This window comes from Castor canadensis, chromosome X (assembly GCF_047511655.1).
Source record: "Castor canadensis chromosome X, mCasCan1.hap1v2, whole genome shotgun sequence".
NCBI lineage: Eukaryota > Metazoa > Chordata > Mammalia > Rodentia > Castoridae > Castor > Castor canadensis.
Window position 1 is genome coordinate 141,752,988 of NC_133405.1, and position 17,631 is coordinate 141,770,618.

Here is a 17,631-nt window from a genome sequence, read left to right on the forward strand (position 1 = left end):
AGCAATGTAAATCTGTATTAAAATAAAGCCTGCTGTATAATCCTTTCTGTTTATAACCTCTTGACCAAAAAACATCAACACTAGCATGAGTTAAGGACCAGAATTTATGAAAGCCTGTAATGAGGTCTGGTCATTGCCATGGTCAGCCATTCTAACATTTCAATTTTATTTATGGCAGGCATTTAAGTGTCTCATTAAATGAACCCTCCAAGCACTTAAATTATCAGACTTCTCAAGTATTCTTCTACTACTAGTATGCCCATAGAAATCTGGCTTAAAATTAATAAACTATGTAACTTTTACTTCCATGAACGTTAAAGAGTGTTCTCAAATGTTATGGGCACACATATCCAACATGACTGGAATGGCTTCTTAAAAGTGTTCTAAGTGCCTATCCGGGATAGAGTGAACAAGTCAGAACATAGTACAGTTGGCCATATTAGAAACTATGTTTTAAGATGTTTTATTCCCCAAGTCTGCACATACTAAAAAAGCCCTAATGTAGACTACTGCTTAAGTTTTTCCTTATATTTACTGCTGAACTGAGATTCCTGTTAAATTGTATCACACCCCTGTGCCAAGGTCTGATTGTAGCCCAAGTTCAGTAAATTTATTTTGTCAAAACAATTTTGAGTACTACTGAGCCAACGGGACATCAAAATAATAACTTGTCTAAAGTTAAAGTCACAGTACATTAACAAACAAATGATCCTCAGTCACAAAATTATAATGCAGTTTGGGGTGGGACTAAGCAGGAGTGAAATTAATCCAAACTACAATAACTAAGTCTTCAAAACCAACTTCTGTATAGGGCTGCTGGTTGTTCCTTTCCTTTCTTCTTGTGACTTTGGGCTCCCTTCGAATTTTCAGGAGAATCACAGCTGGTAATGTACTGCAAGTTCTTGAAGCTACACGATATATAGTCTGGCTAAGTTACATGTGGTTTCCATATTAGCTTGTATAAAAGGGTGATGCTGGTGCAGATTCAGTTGCCCCACCAGTCAACTCCCTGGGAGTTGTAATTTCCTCCATATCCATCACGGTTGTAGACGCCTCCATAGCCACCTATCAAGAAATGTTTAAAAAGACAAGCCATCCACTGTTAGTCTCTTACCCTTTTTTGTCAAATACTTTGATGTGTATCTAGTAAATCTAGAATTGGATTTTGCCTTCTTCAGAAATTAAATTTCCCCACGTATGTTTGGGGTAAAAGGAAAAAAATGACTTTTTTTTTTTTTGGGAGGGGGTGAAATGTCCTTAAAACAAAAATTACCAAAATTAACATTACCTCCACCAAATCCTCTTGTACTGCCATGACCACCTTCACCGCTGCGGCTGCTGCTTGCACGACTACTACTAAACCCAGAATTGCTGGAACCGCTACTTTGTCGATAGTCTCTGGCACCAAATCCTCCACTGAATCTACTATAGGGAAGCAAAACAGTATGTTTAGCTCATGAGTATGAAATATAATTAAAATGTGATTTCCTGCTCAAACTTCCCAATTCCCAATTTTATTTTTCAATTCAATTCCCATTGTGATCAGTTTCCTCTCATGCTATTTTCAAAAGCCTCAGTAGTGAAAAACTGATACTTTGCTGTATTCCTTATCCCAAGTATTTCAGTACTAAAGATTAATTTAGCTTAATAGTGAGTTAATTTTTCTTTTTTCTTTTTCAATGCTGGGGTTTGAACTTAGCACCTGCATCTTGAGCCATTCTGCCAGCTCCTTTGTGACATTTTTTTTTTTTTTCCCAAGATACAGTGTCTTGAATTGTTTGACTGGGTTGGCTTCGAACTGTGATCCTCCTGATATCTGTCTCCTGAGCTGCTAGATTGCAGGCACGAGCTACCAGTACCTGGCTTTGAGTTCACTTCTTGACCGAAACAAATCACAAACAGTAAGGGTGAAAGCTCAGTATGTGTACCTCTTAGAACGTCCACGACTACTACCCTTGTAGTGGTGTTCATAAGCCATACTTTCCAACCAAGATGGCACTTCTTGTTTGGCTTCAATAAGCAGATCCAACAAATCCTTTGTGATATTTATATTTCTTTCATTAAAGAATGAGGTGGCAAAGCCTAAAGAATTAAAGAAAATACTCAAAATCTTGAGAGTCATAAAGTAACCCACAGGGTGCTCTCACTTCCAAATTAAATTAAATATGCAGTAACATTTTGTTTGCAATAATCAAATCGAAACATTGAACAAATATTCCTATCTTATTAATGGGCTATCAGCTTCTCCTTAAAAATAAAGGCCTTTTTTATAAGAATGTGCCAAATTCTTTTTTACACATCAGTTTAAAGAAAGAAAATCAATCTAACAAACACTTTACCAAGGTTTCCTACACGTCCTGTACGTCCAATGCGATGCACATATTCCTCAATGTCACTTGGCAAATCAAAATTGATAACATGTTTCACATTTGAAATATCTAGACCTCTTGCTGCCACCTGAAAAATAACATTCATTTACAAAAGGCAGTATTGGACTGGTGGAGTGGCTCAAGTTGGAGACTGCCTGCCTAGCAAGCATGAGGCTCTGAGTTCAAACACATTACTGCCAAAAAGGGTGGGGAAAAAAGATTACTTAAAAAATATGATACACGCACAGCTGTAGCCACAAGAATTGGACTTTTTCCTGAGCGGAACTGGTGAAGGGCCTCCTCTCGATCTCTCTGTGATCGGTCTCCGTGAATACTGGTACAAGCATATCCTTCGTGGTATAAGAAATCCTCCAGAGAATCTGCACCTTTTTTAGTCTCCACAAACACTAAAATCAGTGAATCCTTCCCTGGAAAATCAGAAGGTTTTGTTTATTAACAGTAACTTGGTATTATTACCTAAACTGAAATACTGATGAGCTTAATTCTCTTTGAATTTTATTTGGAAGGGGTTATGCAGGTGAGGGGTCATAGAGTGATGCAAAGAGTTGACACATCTATGATTTTTACCTGTTGCACTTAAGAGATCAAGAAGAAATGACCGTTTGTCTAGCTCTTCCACCCAAACTACTTTCTGTGTGATATTCTCTGAAGTACAGCCTACTCTGCCTACAGCCAGAAAGATATATTCATCCAAGAAGTCACGAGCAAGCATCTGAAAATGTGGGAACAAAACAAAATCTCAATTATCTAGTCTAATACATAAACTTTGCAAATACTTAAATTTATGTAATACATAAATTACCTTAGCACTTCAATTACCTGTATCTCCTTAGGAAAAGTAGCACTAAACATCATGGTGTGACGAACACCCTTTGGTGGCATAGTATATTGTTCAACTATACGCCGTATCTGAGGTTCGAATCCCATATCCAGCATCCTGTCAGCTTCATCTAACACTAAGTATCTGTTAATGAAAAAGAGTTGGTTGATTCTCGACAAGCCACTGAATATGTTGAGAAACTCTCGAATATAATCTCGCTAAAATTAGTTATGCCAACATATCCAGGTACTGAACACTCCAGTCTTTAAACTTTTTTTTTAATGGTACTGGGGCTTGAACTCGGAGCCTTCACCTTAGCAACTCCACCAGCCCTTTTTTTTTGTGAAAAATTTCTTCAAGACAGTCTTGAGAATTATTTGCCCAGGCTGGCTTCAAATAGCAATCCTCTTGATCTCTGTCTCCTTAGTAGCTAGGATTACAGGCCTTAGCTGCTGGTGCCTGGCATTCCAGTCTTTAATTTTAAACAGTAGCTATTTTGTAACTGTTAAGCTAAGCCACAAATCCTCAATTAAAATTTCACATGTTCTTCAACTGTCATTTTCAAATGCATGTAGAAAACGAAATTAAAGCTAAGATAATATCAATGAAGTACTAATAAAGATAATTATCTTATTTTTAAAAAGTTGAATACAAAAAAGCTGAACTCCATTTATAAAAATTCACATACTTGCAAAAGTCCAATCCAATTTTTCCTCTTTCCATCATATCCACTAGACGTCCTGGAGTGGCCACAAGCAAGTGGCATCCACGTTCTAAGTCCCGAATCTGCTGGCCAATCTCAGCACCACCATATACTACACAAGGACGAACTCTAGACCGGTACGAAAACTATAAGCAAAAATTTATCAGTCATAGAAACACCACAGGATAACAAAAAAGGAAAAGGCAACAAACACAAAAAAAGGCTTAATTTACTTTTCTGGCTTCCTCATAGATTTGTACAGCCAATTCTCTTGTTGGGGCCAACACCAAGGAGATCGGGTATTGTTTGCGGCGCCCGTTTCTTCTATTTTCCTAAGAGTAAGTATAATTTTAAAAGCTATTTTTTTCCAAGTTCAACAGAACAAGATGCCCACAGTAAATTTAAGAATAACCTAAAAACAAGGTATATTTGGCATTGCGTAAGAAGTTTTGTAGTTATTTTTCTACACAAAAATTTACTATTTTGTTAAGAAACTTTACCTTCATGGCCTTCAAAGCCTTTCCTGGACCATCTGCATATATCTGACTCAGGATAGGTAAAAGAAATGCTGCAGTTTTTCCAGAGCCTGTTAAGAAAACACAGCCTTATCTAAAAACTTGACTATTAAAGAGATGATAAGAGTATTCTACATGTCCTTTAATCCAATGAAAGTCTGTCTTTTTCTATTAAAGAATTGTCAATTTCAGCTTACCTTTGCTATCACAAGCAGAAATAAAGGAATATGGCTAGTTGAATAAAATGTTTCTTAAATAAAGAAGTATTAGATTTGGTCTGCAGTTTGCTAATTCCTTTGCAAAAGACAAATTCTATTTCTTTCTCTTTTTGGGAGGGTACTCAGGTTTGAACTCAAGGCCTCAAGCTTGCCAGGCAGGCATTCTACCACCCCTTTTATTGTGTTGGCTATTTTCAAGATAGGGTCTCACTTCATTTTGCCTGGGCTGGCTTCAAACCATGATCCTCCTGATCTCTGCCTTCTGAGTACCTAGGATTACACCCAGCAATAAATTGTTTCTTAAAGAAAACATCAAATGATGTTTTATGACTAGAGAAAATAAAAGCACACATATCTAATATGTAAATACACATATACAAAATTTTTTCTATCTTTATCTCACCCAGGATCAAATTCTAATATAGGACTCTATCCATATTCCCCATTTCCCAAACACTAGAGTGGGAGGTACCTTTCTGTGGCCACATTTTTATGATTTACATTATGCAGCATACTTCCCCTATTATATTCGCAATTTTCCCTCTTGCAAGTTTTACCAGACAGACAATTTGGTAAAGATTTCTTAAAGATGCCCTAATGAAAATACTGATTTTACCCTATGGCTCCAAAGTATAAGACAAAAGGCTTACTGCCAGCTAATCTTTACCTATGATAAAATAATGTTAAATCCATATAGAACATATTACTTTAAAAAGCAAAACCAATTAAGATATTCTTCATGAAGGAAGTTTACCTGTTTGGGCACAGGCCATTAAATCTCGTTTTTCTCTGATAATAGGAATAGCATGTTTCTGCACTGGAGTAGGACGAGTGTAACCAGTAAGTTTGATGTTTCCCATAATAATCTCTCCCATCTCAACATCATTGAACTATCAAAGAAATTTAGCCAGGTCAAATACAAGTTAAAGTAGAAATGCTATACCTACTACAATTTATTTTATACTAATACAAGGATTCCTGTCTAAAAAGAATACATTGAAAAAATACCTGGGTCTGTCATTTTTGAAATACTTTCTATTTCAAGATTACTGATAATGGAACTATCATCTTTTTTTCATACCACAATGATTACAAAAACTCACATTTTCAATATGTGGAGGACAGTTATTGCCAGTTGCCTCTACTGGTATATTATCATATTTCTCAAAGTTAATTCCAGTGTTTCCTCCAGAAAAGAGTTCCCTGAAATCAAAATTATTATATACATGTTATAAGAGGTAAAGGGTTTCACAACAATTAACACACATCTCAAAAACTTACTGCTCTAAGCGTTCACTTGGTGGAAGTGGTTTTGACCAATCATCTTCATCTGATTTGTCACACCAACGACTGTGTCCACTTTGTTCAAATTTGCCAAAGCCAGTTCTGTCACCACGACTGCCAATGCCATCACAGTCACTCCGACCACGGTCATCAAATCTGTGTAACAGAAGTAGTCAGTATGTATTCCTTACAAACAAAATTATGATTGCTCTAGAAATGTACATGGGTATTAGCTGAATTGTTAAAGACAACTCTCTTAACAAGTATGTAAATAGGCTCATAAATGTAATCCCAGTCAGTAGGGAGGCAAAGGTAGGAAGATCATGATCCAAGGCCAGTCCTGGGTAAAAGCACAAGATCCTATGTGAAAAATAATGAAAAAGAGTTGAGGGGATGATTCAAGTGGTGCCTGTAAGGCACTAAGGTCAAACCCAGTGTCACCAAAAAACTGAAAACACAAACCAAACAAACTAATCCTGTAGCTTATGTCATTTCACAACTGCATTCTAACCCCGTAAAGCAGCAAAATATTTTTGTGAGATGACATAGTTTAAAAGACTAAAAATTACGCTTTAGAATACTAGTAAGTAGGGCTGGTGGAGTGGCTCAAGTGGTAGAGTGCCTGCCTAACAAGCATGAGACTCTGAGTTCAAACCCCAGTACCACCCAAAAAAAAACAAAACAAAAAAAAAGAATACTACTAAATAGTACTTACTTTACATTTCTGTTAAAAATATTAATTTATTTTTAATTAAGAAAGGGCTGATAGAAAGGCAAGTGGTAGAGCACCTGATTATAAAGTATGACTTGAGTTCATAACAAACATAACACTTGGAAATTCATCTAGATAAAAAAATAAGTTTGCTTATATGACAAGGCTTAAGATTTTTAGTTTTAGTCATCTTTATGAAAAATAGAGAATTATATATAGCTATCAGATTCTTAAGATCCATTTATAGACTTTGCAATTAACATATTTAAAACTGTCATGAGAAACAAAATATTTCAATGAAAAACATTATGCCTGTTACTCAGGTTTTTATTACGCATGATTTCAATTTCATCTAGTCTAAAGATTAGTTTTAGAAAGGATTTCTTTCCGCCAATAAATGAATATACCAACATTTTGCTAAAACTCCACTAATAAATCTATGAATGCTGACATGTTTAAGGATCAATAAATGTATAAAAATGTATAAAGTGAGAATATACACTGGAGTTGTGACTCTTAGCAGTAGTACATGTGCCTAGCAAGTGCTGAGCCTTGAGTTCAAATCCTAGTACCCCCCAAAAAAGTATTAAAATTCTTGTTACTCTTATATGTATGCATAAGCTAAGTACTTACCTTCCTCTTGATCCACTTCCACGATCACTAAAATAGCTGGGCTTTCCTCTTGAATCACGAGACCCAAAACTGCTGTATGCATCCTTATCTTTACTACAACTCCACCCTGAACTGTCCTTATCATAGAATCCTTCAAGAAAAAAAGTGAAGCTTAGAAGCTGACAATACTTCATACATTTTCATCTTCCCAAATATGTTCTTCATATTTTAAAAACCTTATTCTTGTGTGGGATCAAAGGTCAACTGGTCCCCACAAACAAACTTTTAAAATCTTTAATACTCCCTTCTATGCAAAACTATCACATTAAGAAAAACACCTTCATGCCTTAAGATGTTCCTGCCACAAGGAACAAGTCTGTAATTCTAGCACTATGAAGGCTGAAAAAAAAGAATCACCAGTTTAAGGTCAACCTGGGATACATAGCAAGACTGCTCAAAAAAAAGTTCTGAGTGAATACAAACCCTAAGAGATTAACAGTTTTTGAGACACACTGATACTAGTACTTTACTATGTCACCATCACAAATAGTTCAGTTTCCATTTAATTTAGTAATGTGAATTATATATACATAAAACACGAGTCTATTCCCATTAAATTACTTGAGTTAAGACTATGGCAAGGCTCTTTTCCAAAGCATTAAAATTTCAAAATCAAATGAGATAAACTAAACTTAAGCTAGTTAGATTCCAGCCTTAAAAAAACTTGTGTATGAATTGTTTGATAATAACATGTAAACATAAGATACCTACAATCACACTGTAGAAAAAATACGTACCTCAAGGAAAGTCACTGTTACCTAGAAAAAAGCTTAAACTAAGGTAAGCTCATTTATCTAACTAGTCTGAAAAAAAAAATCTGTCAGATATGGCAGGACAGAGAATTTTAAATTCATAGAAGATGAAGATAATAACTGCAAATACTTATTAAACTATTCAGGTGGAACACTAGATAGCAAGCATCATGGTAAATGGACTTATTCCATAAAAGAATCTGGACAAGGTAACTTGTTACCTATCAACAGCAATTTAAATAGAGGACTAGTCACCTGAACATCTTCAACATACAAAAAAACAATTTGGCTTCATTTAATCATCTAAAAGAAACAGATCAAGTAAATAAAAAGTAGTGACAATACAGTAAATATAGCTGTTTTAAAAATTACCACTGGAGTTAAATAATCACTGATAACTTCAGGTACAGCACTGTATAACAGAGCAAATCAGATTTTCCCACCAACAAAGCACTCAACTAACCTATTTCCTTAAGAATCTGTACCACTTTAGCCTAAAAACTTCTCAATCGACTACAATAAAGTTCTCAAAACTTTAAAGTTCATTTCATAGTGAGTCATTGTCAAGGCTATTTCAATTAGCAGTAATTGAAAGAACAATTGGCATAATTGTATTGATAGACTTAATGCTGTTCAAATTATAATGGGCAAACAATATTGTGTCATATCTATAACCCTGAGGAAAAGTAAGTTTACTCAGAAAAAGAAAAAGCAACAATTTCCTTCCTTCCTTCTCTCTCCCTCCCTTCCTTTCGTGGTGCTGGGGTTTAAACTCAGGGCCTTCACCTCGAGCCACTCCACCAGCCCTTTTCTGTAACTGTTATTTTTTTTTTGTGATAGGGTCTCACAAACTATTTGCCCCAGCTGGCTTCAAACCATGATCCTACCTATCTCTTCCTCCTGAGTTGCTAGGGTTACAGGCGTGAGCCACCAGTGCCTACCCAACATATACTTTCTAATTTCCATGCAGTGCTAAGAATAAACCTGCTCCACTTATTGATTAGAATGGTAGCTAAATTTAGACATTTTATGAAATGTTTGACATTTACAAATTATTGAAATTATTTTCCCAAAGCCAGCCAGTTGGCCAATGAACTTAAAAGCTGAAAAAAAAATAAAAGATGTTAAAGGTTTCTTCCATTACAATAAATCCTAAGACACTTCCAATTCATTTTAATATTCCTGAGATGCAAGTCTAATCACATAAATTCTAAACAACAGTATGAATACCCACACTGAAATTCTACAGCTACTTTGGAAAAAAGAATGCTATCAGAAAACATATATAATACTACATAGAAAAACACAGTACCCAAGCATAGTTCATGTCTTTTCTACCTTTTTAGTACTGTACCCCCTTTACTATCCTTTTATTACCACCTTCTTTCCTTCTGTTTAATCTTAAAATTTTTCTGTCTCCTGCAAATTTCAAATAATCTGGTGAACAGGCAGCATACCAATAAAATTTTGCGAATTTTCCCCTTCACATTACAAAGTTAGTAATATAATACAATAGGTATTTTAATGCAAAAAGTACATTTTCATTGTTACAAGTTTTATTTATTTTTATTGTTTGTAGGTACTGGGGTTTGAACTCAGGGCTTCATGCTTGCTAGGCAGGCACTTTACCACATGAGCCATATCCCAAGCCCTGCATAAATTTTCAAGTCAGCAATTAAGTAGGACTTTATGACCCTGCAGTTGGTTTTCAAACTAAAACTGCATTGTTACGGTTTACAGACTAATTTAAGTCTACAGGTTCAGTTTGCCAAAGGAAACAAGTATCCATGATTCAACATTACATCAATGCTTCCAAAGTGCTAGTTCTTAAAGATGGAAAGCAGCATAGGATAAAAAGAAACCTATCTAGTAGCCTTCCCAAAGTTACATTACTTTCCCCTAAACTTTTAACTTCAAAAGAGAGACAGACTTAAACATTCTGCCATGACATACCTTTAGATGCTTCTCTGTTCCTTAAGTGAGGAGGTATATACCGCCCTTCTAAAAAAGAAAATGTGTCAATCTGACAAAACAAGGGTATTATCCAAGATACAAATTTTAACCAAAATGTCAATCACCCAAAATGATGTTTGTTTCTACTGCTGAGATTAATACCACACAATAAGCATATTAGAAATAAAAAACTGGAAATGGGACTGGAGAGTAGACTGCCTGCTTTGCAAGCAGGAAGACTTAAGCTTAAAACCCAGTTCCGTTAAAAATAAAAAGAAAACTACACAATTTAAAGCTTTCTAAGTTGTCACAAGCCTATTCCGAATCTAAGAAGTAAAGCAAAAGCAATTAGCCAAGGAAGTGGAAATCAACTATTACCTGAAAGCCCACTGTAGCCACTTTAATTTCCCTTTGAATTTAAAAATCCAAACCTCTATGGTTTTCCAGGGTGCATCAATAGTCAGCTGCTGCCAAATAGCCACATTTCTTCCCCATCCAAATATGAACTCCAATAAAAAGAATCAGTAAAGCCTGTATTATCACTAAGTCTCAGACTCTTCATAGGAATGTACAGCAATAACTGTGGCACATAAATGGGCAAGTTTTCCTTAATTAGTTTTACACAATTCACAGAAATTGTAAAAGGGGGGCGAGATGAGCACATCCCAAATCCTTAGTTCTGAGCTTAACTGGACATAGTGTTTCCAAAACCAATGCATAATATTAACCTTAATATTTAATTGCTGTTTAAAGTAAAAAAAAATGTCTCTTGTTATCCTAATGTACAGTATCAGATCTATTTTTGAAAACTAAAAAAAAAAAAAAAAAAAATTAGTTAAATCCAATAATATTAAGAGTAACTCAATAAAATTTGGAAGTATGGCTCAAGTGGTAGAAGAAAGGCCCTGGGTTCAAAACCCTAGTACCACATTAAAAAAAAAAAAAACCAAACAAACCCAAAAATCAAAAAACACAGATTGATAGGATTAAACACAAAATCTGACTATTTTAAAACAGTAACCTGATAAAAATACCGTATTTTAAATAAATTTACTTACTGCCTGCTGTACTTCCTCCCCCACTCTGATTAGCAGAGGAGTTCAGGTCTAGACCAGCAAACTGAAAAAAATGAATGGCTCACATGTTAACACATGAAAAAGGGGGAGAACCCCCCCCCCATCAGACAGCATCACAAGAGAAATCAGAAGTCTGAAATTCTAGGTCTTTTCCTCTAACATTTATGAGATTCCTTGCCTTCCCAATTCTTTTTTTTGTTGGTGGGACTAAGGTTTCAACTCAGGGCTTCATGAGTGCACAACAGGCACTCTACCATTTGAGTCACTCCTCTAGTCCATATGGCTTTGTGTCTTTTGGAGACGGGGTCTTTTGAACTATTTGCAATGACTGGCCTACAATCTCCATCTTCCCAACTAGTAGGATTACAGATGTGAGCCACCAGTGCCTGACCTGTCAAGGTTTTAGAAATACTTTTAAGTCTACAAAGTGAGACAAGGGCAAATGGCACCCCTAAACACCAACAGTACCTTTTAAAAAAGTTCACATTTATTCAAAGCAAATTTGCTCTATAATTATTTCCCATCATAAAAGCCCACAAAACTAAAATGGTACCTAAATTTCTCAGTAATTTAAAGTTCACAATTATATGAGAATATTCTCACTCTCACCGTTTTTTGATCTGACAGCACTTTAAACAAACAAGCAAGCAAACACTCAATCCAAACCAGACAAAACAAAAACAGTTGTTAGGACGATTTTAAGATTCCTTAGTTCCTTTATGCTCTAAAGAAGATATTTTTAATTCAGATAAATTCTTAAGCAGCAAATTTTTTTTTTTACCACCACCTGCTAGTTGGTTGAGTACTGTGCAGCTTGCACATTCCACTGCCGTGTTTAACACTTGACACTTTTTATTTCTCTGCTTTTAGGCATGAGGCATGAAAAATTCAGTGAGGTCTTTGGTCACAAAGCTAGTACAGAGCACAAATGACATTCAATGCTATTAAAAGAACAGAACACTATACTCTGGTTTCAGTTCCTCCGCCCTTAGAGCAGTTTGCAACACCTTGCCAAAAACTATTTAGAAGCACAAGAACTACACATGCCAACTTTCTCCCCTAAAGAACAAAAGTCTGAGAGCAATGCTGCCCCCTACTTGCACAGGTTATTTCAGAGAGCTTCAAACACTGTATTAATAAAGTTCAACATAATACTAAGTTACACACATTACCAACTAAGATATTACTCTGATTATTAGGGAATTTCCAGGTCGAATTTACTTAATTCTACTGACCACAAATACAGTCTAGTTAGGTGCATTCCACTAATGCAGAAAATATTACAAGTTCAAGTTCACACTGCCTGTGCTCATTTTCTTTCTTCATGCAGCCTTTAACAAATGACCTCTCAAAAGTGTACTTAGTGAAAGTGCCCTCAAAAATGTATTGTGTAACCTAAAAGCTACTCAGAAGCAAAATTCCAAATCTTGACAACACAACTTTCAAATTCTTTGGCTGGTGGGCAGCCACCCCATGGCGATCAGGGACTCTGCTCACCTTCCACTCCATCCCCTCCTTCCCCTCATGATTACCATGGCAACTCCTGCTGGCAGGCAATGGGTCCAGATCCATATTACCCCGAGCTCCTCCCCACCAAACCTCGACCTATCCCAATGCCCCATAATACCTTAAGCTCTTAACTTCACCCAGGATCTAAAAACTGGGCTGCCATTTCTCCGGGTGACTTTTCGGGCCCTGTTCTTTGGGGATGGTGAACCTTGCCGGGAGCGCGCTCTCAATAAAGCCTGCTTGCTTTATTATTTGGCTCCAATTTGGCCTTCCCACCAGTGTTGACCTAACACAAATAAACTAGGAATCCTCTCCTCCGCTGTCTACAAGTCCGCAAAACAAAATTTATTCCACATACAACAGCCCAGCCTCTGACTCTGAACTATTTCAATGTCTATCGACAAGCAAAACAAAGTGAACAAAATATCTGCCCTGTCAACATTGATCAGGTTTTCATTTTTCTCTAGTTGACCGTATCTAAAATCTAAAGGCAATTACATTTAAAAACTGTTTTTGACTAGCCATCTGGTAACTTAGGAGTGCACATTAATGGGTTCTAAACATCTCTGGTGTTTGTCCACCGTCCAACCTCCACTATCTCCGGACACCACTCAAAAGCAGCACGCGGCAGCCATTCTTCCCTCCCCTTCCGGTTCTTGTGCGTCACAAAACTTTCCACTCGGGATATACGGCCTCTTTTACACCCGGACCTCAATAACTCCGCGAGAGGTGATCGGGCCCGCGGAAGCACACTGTAGGTACAACTCGCCATGTCCTTTAGAATCACTCATGTCATACAGTACCGGAAAGCAGGCCCCATCATTGAGTTAGCGACGTTATTCAGCCAAACTACCCTACACAAAGACGGCTGTAGCCATTTCTCGAAAAGAAGACCACATTCTCTCCCCACCATACAAAGTCTGAGGGCTCAGGCCGAATTTCGCTTATGCATCATTGGAGGCCAAACAGGGCAGAATTAAGGCCGCCTAAATGAGAACCAAAATCCGTCAAAAAAAAAAAAATCCCTTTTCGGCTCCTAAAACTACCATTAAAAAAAAAAGAAAAAAAATCAGCCAAGTTCTCGCACACGCGCGTTTCTGAGGGCTCGAAGTTCCAGGCACAAAAGTCGCCATTACGTGAGGCCGAGTACAGAACGTAATCCCTTTCCAACAGTTCACAAATCAGCACTGCTGCAGACGCCCACACCCCATCTCCTAACCAATGCCACCTCCTCACAATTTAATCCTGTTTTTTAATTCCCCCATGTTCCCATCACCCCTAGCCACCAGAATCCAAAAAAGTTGAAATTAAAGAGGTCAATTAGTACTACGCCACAAAAGTGGGGAACTTTTCCGAAGAGAACCTCGATAGGCTTATTTCAACTCACCTGCTGGTCCAGCCCGAGAGTATTTTTCACCGCCACATGACTCATCCTTGAAGAGAACTCGGGGTCTCCCAATGCAGGTGTAATAAATCCAAATACCGAACTCCTCACTAGGCTCTGAAGTGTACACAGTATGGCGACAGACACCCACTCCGATAGCTTTCCGTCAGCACGTTAACGCGCACCACCAATTAGCCCTTTAAGGCTACCGTTATTCCTGCCTCTCCAACTCGCGTTTCATTGGTCATAATCTCGCGGGCACAGGGTGTCTTTGGGCGCACCATGGTACTGCAAAGCTCACCTTGTCCACATCGTCCCAAGCCATCTGGGTGTGGACATCTCTAAGCTAATTTTCAATACCCTGGCTTTGGCTTCCTCCACTCAACAGGAGTTGGGATTATAGGTGGCACCACTACAACTAACAAACCTTCTTATATCAGTATTTCATTCTTAAATCCATTTTTAGCAGGGATGTGTTTCTAGCATATGAGCAGAAACTGATTTCATTCTTCTGCATGTGGATATACACTTCTCTCAAGTATTGAAGATACTACCCTCTTCTCGTTGTGTATTCTCAGCACCTTGTGGGAGATAAACAAGTGGGTTTATTTCTTGGCCTTTATTTTATTTGATTGGTCTATATGTCTGTTATGCCAACTGCACAGTTTTTGAAGCAGGCTAAAATAAGGGAAGTTTGGGACTCAGAGAAAAATACTGCATTTCATAGGGACCATGTCCTGGCTCAGGGACCACACTACTTGGCCTGGAAACCACTCACACCCTCAACACTGATTGATTATTGGATGGGAACTACATGGTTCCTCCCTTCCCATAGATTAGTATAGGTTTTAAAAGTCTTTGGAGAAAAGAAGCATGCTCTCTCTGATACACGGATGACACGCACAGGAATTTCACGTGCTCAGGGTTCTTCAGCCTACTCTGAGGATGAAAGCACAGAGAGATTCTAACATCAGAGGTCGGAAAGATTTTATTTGTAGAGAAGAGAATAGAAATACTGCATATTGGGGAATACAGGGGGACCAGGAAACTGGTGATCCCGTGGACCAGGGTGGGGAGTGGGTTTTATGGCCTAATTTTGCATTGCCTGAGGGCGGAGATGCCTTTCAGATGTAAACAGGCATTTCCTAGGGAGGAGAAGTGTCTCCTTGACTTCCTGTGGTCTGTCCTTCATTCCCCCCTCTCAATGGTCGCCCTAACTGCTGTTAGGGATTGGGATGATGAGTTCTATTCAGTAACTACTTCCTGCTGACAGGGGACGATGAAGGGGCCCTCAGCATCAGGGCTGACCAGAGAGTGGTCGTCAAGGGAACTGTGATAGTAGGTTGTTTTCATCTCCATCAGAGGCATTTGTAGTTCGATGGATTCTAGGCAAGAAGAAGCAACTTGACAAGTAAGTTTAAAATGCAAGGCCCAAACACAAGCAAAAGAATAATGGCAACTCTAGGCCCCAGAAAGGGTAGGAACCAAGTCCTGGAGGGTAGCCAGGATTTTATTTGGTCCCTTATCTGTGTAAAAACCCGAGTTTCAAGAGATTGCTCCAGAGCCACATAGCCTGTTGGAGAATTTAATTTGCATGCTCCTCTACAATGCCTGGAGTGTTTATATATGTGGAACAGGAAGTATTGGCAATGGCACATACCCTGCCCCTTGTTTGGCCAAAATCTCAATTTTTCTCAATATGCAACTCACTTCCCAAAAAGATGAAAACTCAACCATTTAAAGGGGAAAGTAACTTCTATTTATGAACCTTTCCTTCACATAGTCGACACTACCTTAGACTACCTTCAACTTAATTGCAAGGTAGTTATCTACTATGCAAAAAAATCTAAAGGCATAAAAAGTGCAGTTGCTACTCTAACAATACATACAGGAAGTAAAAATGAAAAGCAGTACATAAATAAGGTCATTAACAGTAACAATGTCCTGAAAAAAAAAAGAGGGAGGGAGAAGGAGAAGAGAGGAGGAGGAGGAACAAAAGAAGAGAGGAAGAGAGAGGAATGGAGGGAATGAGAGAATGAGAGAGAAGAGGAAAGGAAGGAATGAGTGCTATCACAGAACAGGAAGGTAAAACAGGTTCTGTCTGGGGGCTAGTACAAGTGGGAGGAGGAAGGACATAAGGAAAGGGATGTAGGAAAGTGAATATGGTGGAAATACTATACATTCATGTATGAAAAGAAAAAACTGAAACTATTCCAAGAATGGGGGAGGGAGGATAAAGGAGAATGATGAAGGGGTGAATTCAAGTATGATATATTATAAGAACTTTGGTTTACAATGTACCCCCATACAACAATTTTTTTAAAAAATGAGCCAGTACCCTTTAATGATCAAATCATAGAGCATTTTATCATTTATAAAATACCTTTATAAGACCTTGAATACCTTACAACAGTGCTGATCAAAGAATAAAGTAACATAAGCTTTCTGCAACAAAGTTTGGCAGTAAAAACCAAAAGCTTTAGAAAGAAACAAAGCACACAAACTTAGATGGTTTCTTCTATTCTAAATCTGTGGAAATGACACAGAATATAACACATAAGCAAGAAGAGCATGGAAGAGGTATCTGAAGTACTGAAAGAAAACTACTTCGAACCTAGATTACTCTATCTATTCTTTATACATAAAATCCCTAAAAATTCTACCAAATACTCTTAGATATCATAAACTATTTTAGCAAAGAAGCAATATTTTAAAAACTCAATCTATAAAAATCAGTGGCTTTTCTATAGCAATAATAAACAGACTGAAAAAGAAATCAGAAAAACAAATGCTCTTATAATACTCTCAAACAAAATAAAATACCTAGGAATAAATTTAGTGAAGAAAGTAAAATGCCACTACAGCAAAAACTGTAAATAACTGAAAAAAGAAATCAAAAGACACATCAGAAAACTGAAAGTTCCCCCATGATTATAGATAGACAGAATTAATACCATGAAAATGACTATACTACTGAAAGCAATCTATATTTTCAATGCAACCCCCATTCAACTTCGAATGATATTCTTCAGAGATAGAAAACTCAAATATAACATTCATATCAAATCAGAAAAGACTTCAAAGCAAAGGTAATACAAAGCAAAAAGAACAATGCAGGATACATCACAATACCAAACTGTGGTTTGTAGTTTTTATTGCTACAAACCATAGCAATAAAAACCATACTACAGACCACAGTAATAAAAACAGCATGGTAAATGGCAACAAAACAAAACAAAACAAAACAAACCAGACACAGTAGAACAAAAATAGAAGACAAAGACATAAATCCATTCAAAAGTTGACTTATTTTGACAAAGGAGCCCAAAACAAATGTTGAAGAAAAGACAGCCTCTTCAACAAATTGTGCTGGGAAAACTGGATATAGGCATGTAAAAGACTGAAATTAGATCCCCGTCTTTCACCCTAAATTAATATCAACTCAAAGTGTATCAAATATCTTATTTAAGTCCTCAACCTTTGAAACTACCACAGGAAAGAATAGGAAAACTCTGAAACATACAACATAACCAATAAACTTCTTGAATAGGAATTCATATCTCAACCAGGTGCTGGCAGCTCATGCCTGTAATCCTAGCTACTCAGAAGGCAGAGATTAGGAGGAGTGAGGTTCAAAGACAGC

The 17,631-nt window shown here is 37.2% G+C and overlaps 2 protein-coding genes across 4 annotated transcripts in view; both read right to left on the reverse strand.

Annotated features, from left to right (window-relative positions):
- LOC109691684 (ATP-dependent RNA helicase DDX3X-like) overlaps nucleotides 1-17,631 on the reverse strand; it is an 81,597-nt gene that overhangs the window by 43,489 nt on the left and 20,477 nt on the right. The window contains exons 2-4 of the mRNA XM_074063174.1: nucleotides 2,340-2,457; nucleotides 1,929-2,082; nucleotides 1,289-1,425 (exon numbers count right to left, since the gene is read on the reverse strand). Of these exons, the coding sequence (XP_073919275.1) occupies nucleotides 1,289-1,425; nucleotides 1,929-1,971 (180 nt within the window). The 5' untranslated portion in view covers nucleotides 1,972-2,082; nucleotides 2,340-2,457. The remainder of the gene's footprint in view (nucleotides 1-1,288; nucleotides 1,426-1,928; nucleotides 2,083-2,339; nucleotides 2,458-17,631) is intronic.
- Nucleotides 4,008-16,708, reverse strand: LOC141419725 (ATP-dependent RNA helicase DDX3Y-like). Of its 3 annotated transcripts, none has more exons than XR_012444391.1 (8): nucleotides 13,992-16,707; nucleotides 11,078-11,138; nucleotides 10,020-10,067; nucleotides 7,276-7,405; nucleotides 5,928-6,086; nucleotides 4,414-4,499; nucleotides 4,147-4,245; nucleotides 4,008-4,059 (listed from the first exon to the last, which is right to left on the reverse strand). XR_012444391.1 is itself a non-coding variant. In XM_074063248.1 (8 exons), exons 1-7 carry the CDS (start codon nucleotides 14,034-14,036, stop codon nucleotides 4,461-4,463), a joined length of 582 nt encoding a protein of 193 aa, XP_073919349.1. In that variant the 5' UTR covers nucleotides 14,037-16,695; the 3' UTR covers nucleotides 4,147-4,245; nucleotides 4,414-4,460. The 3 variants fall into 3 exon arrangements, 1 of the variants encoding a protein (XP_073919349.1); XM_074063248.1 differs by lacking the exon at nucleotides 4,008-4,059 and adding an exon at nucleotides 5,750-5,849 and having other exon boundaries at nucleotides 13,992-16,695; XR_012444390.1 differs by lacking the exon at nucleotides 4,008-4,059 and adding an exon at nucleotides 5,401-5,536 and having other exon boundaries at nucleotides 4,197-4,245; nucleotides 13,992-16,708.

Excerpts from the sequence above, each read along its gene's own strand:
- LOC141419725 (XM_074063248.1), bottom strand. The coding sequence starts at position 14,036 with ATGAGTCATGTGGCGGTGAAAAATACTCTCGGGCTGGACCAGCAG. Across the intron at positions 11,139-13,991 it reads CTCTCGGGCTGGACCAGCAG|TTTGCTGGTCTAGACCTGAA; the intron begins GTGAGTTGAAAT and ends CATTTTTTTCAG. Across the intron at positions 5,850-5,927 it reads CCAAGTGAACGCTTAGAGCA|GGAACTCTTTTCTGGAGGAA; the intron begins GTAAGTTTTTGA and ends TTTTGATTTCAG.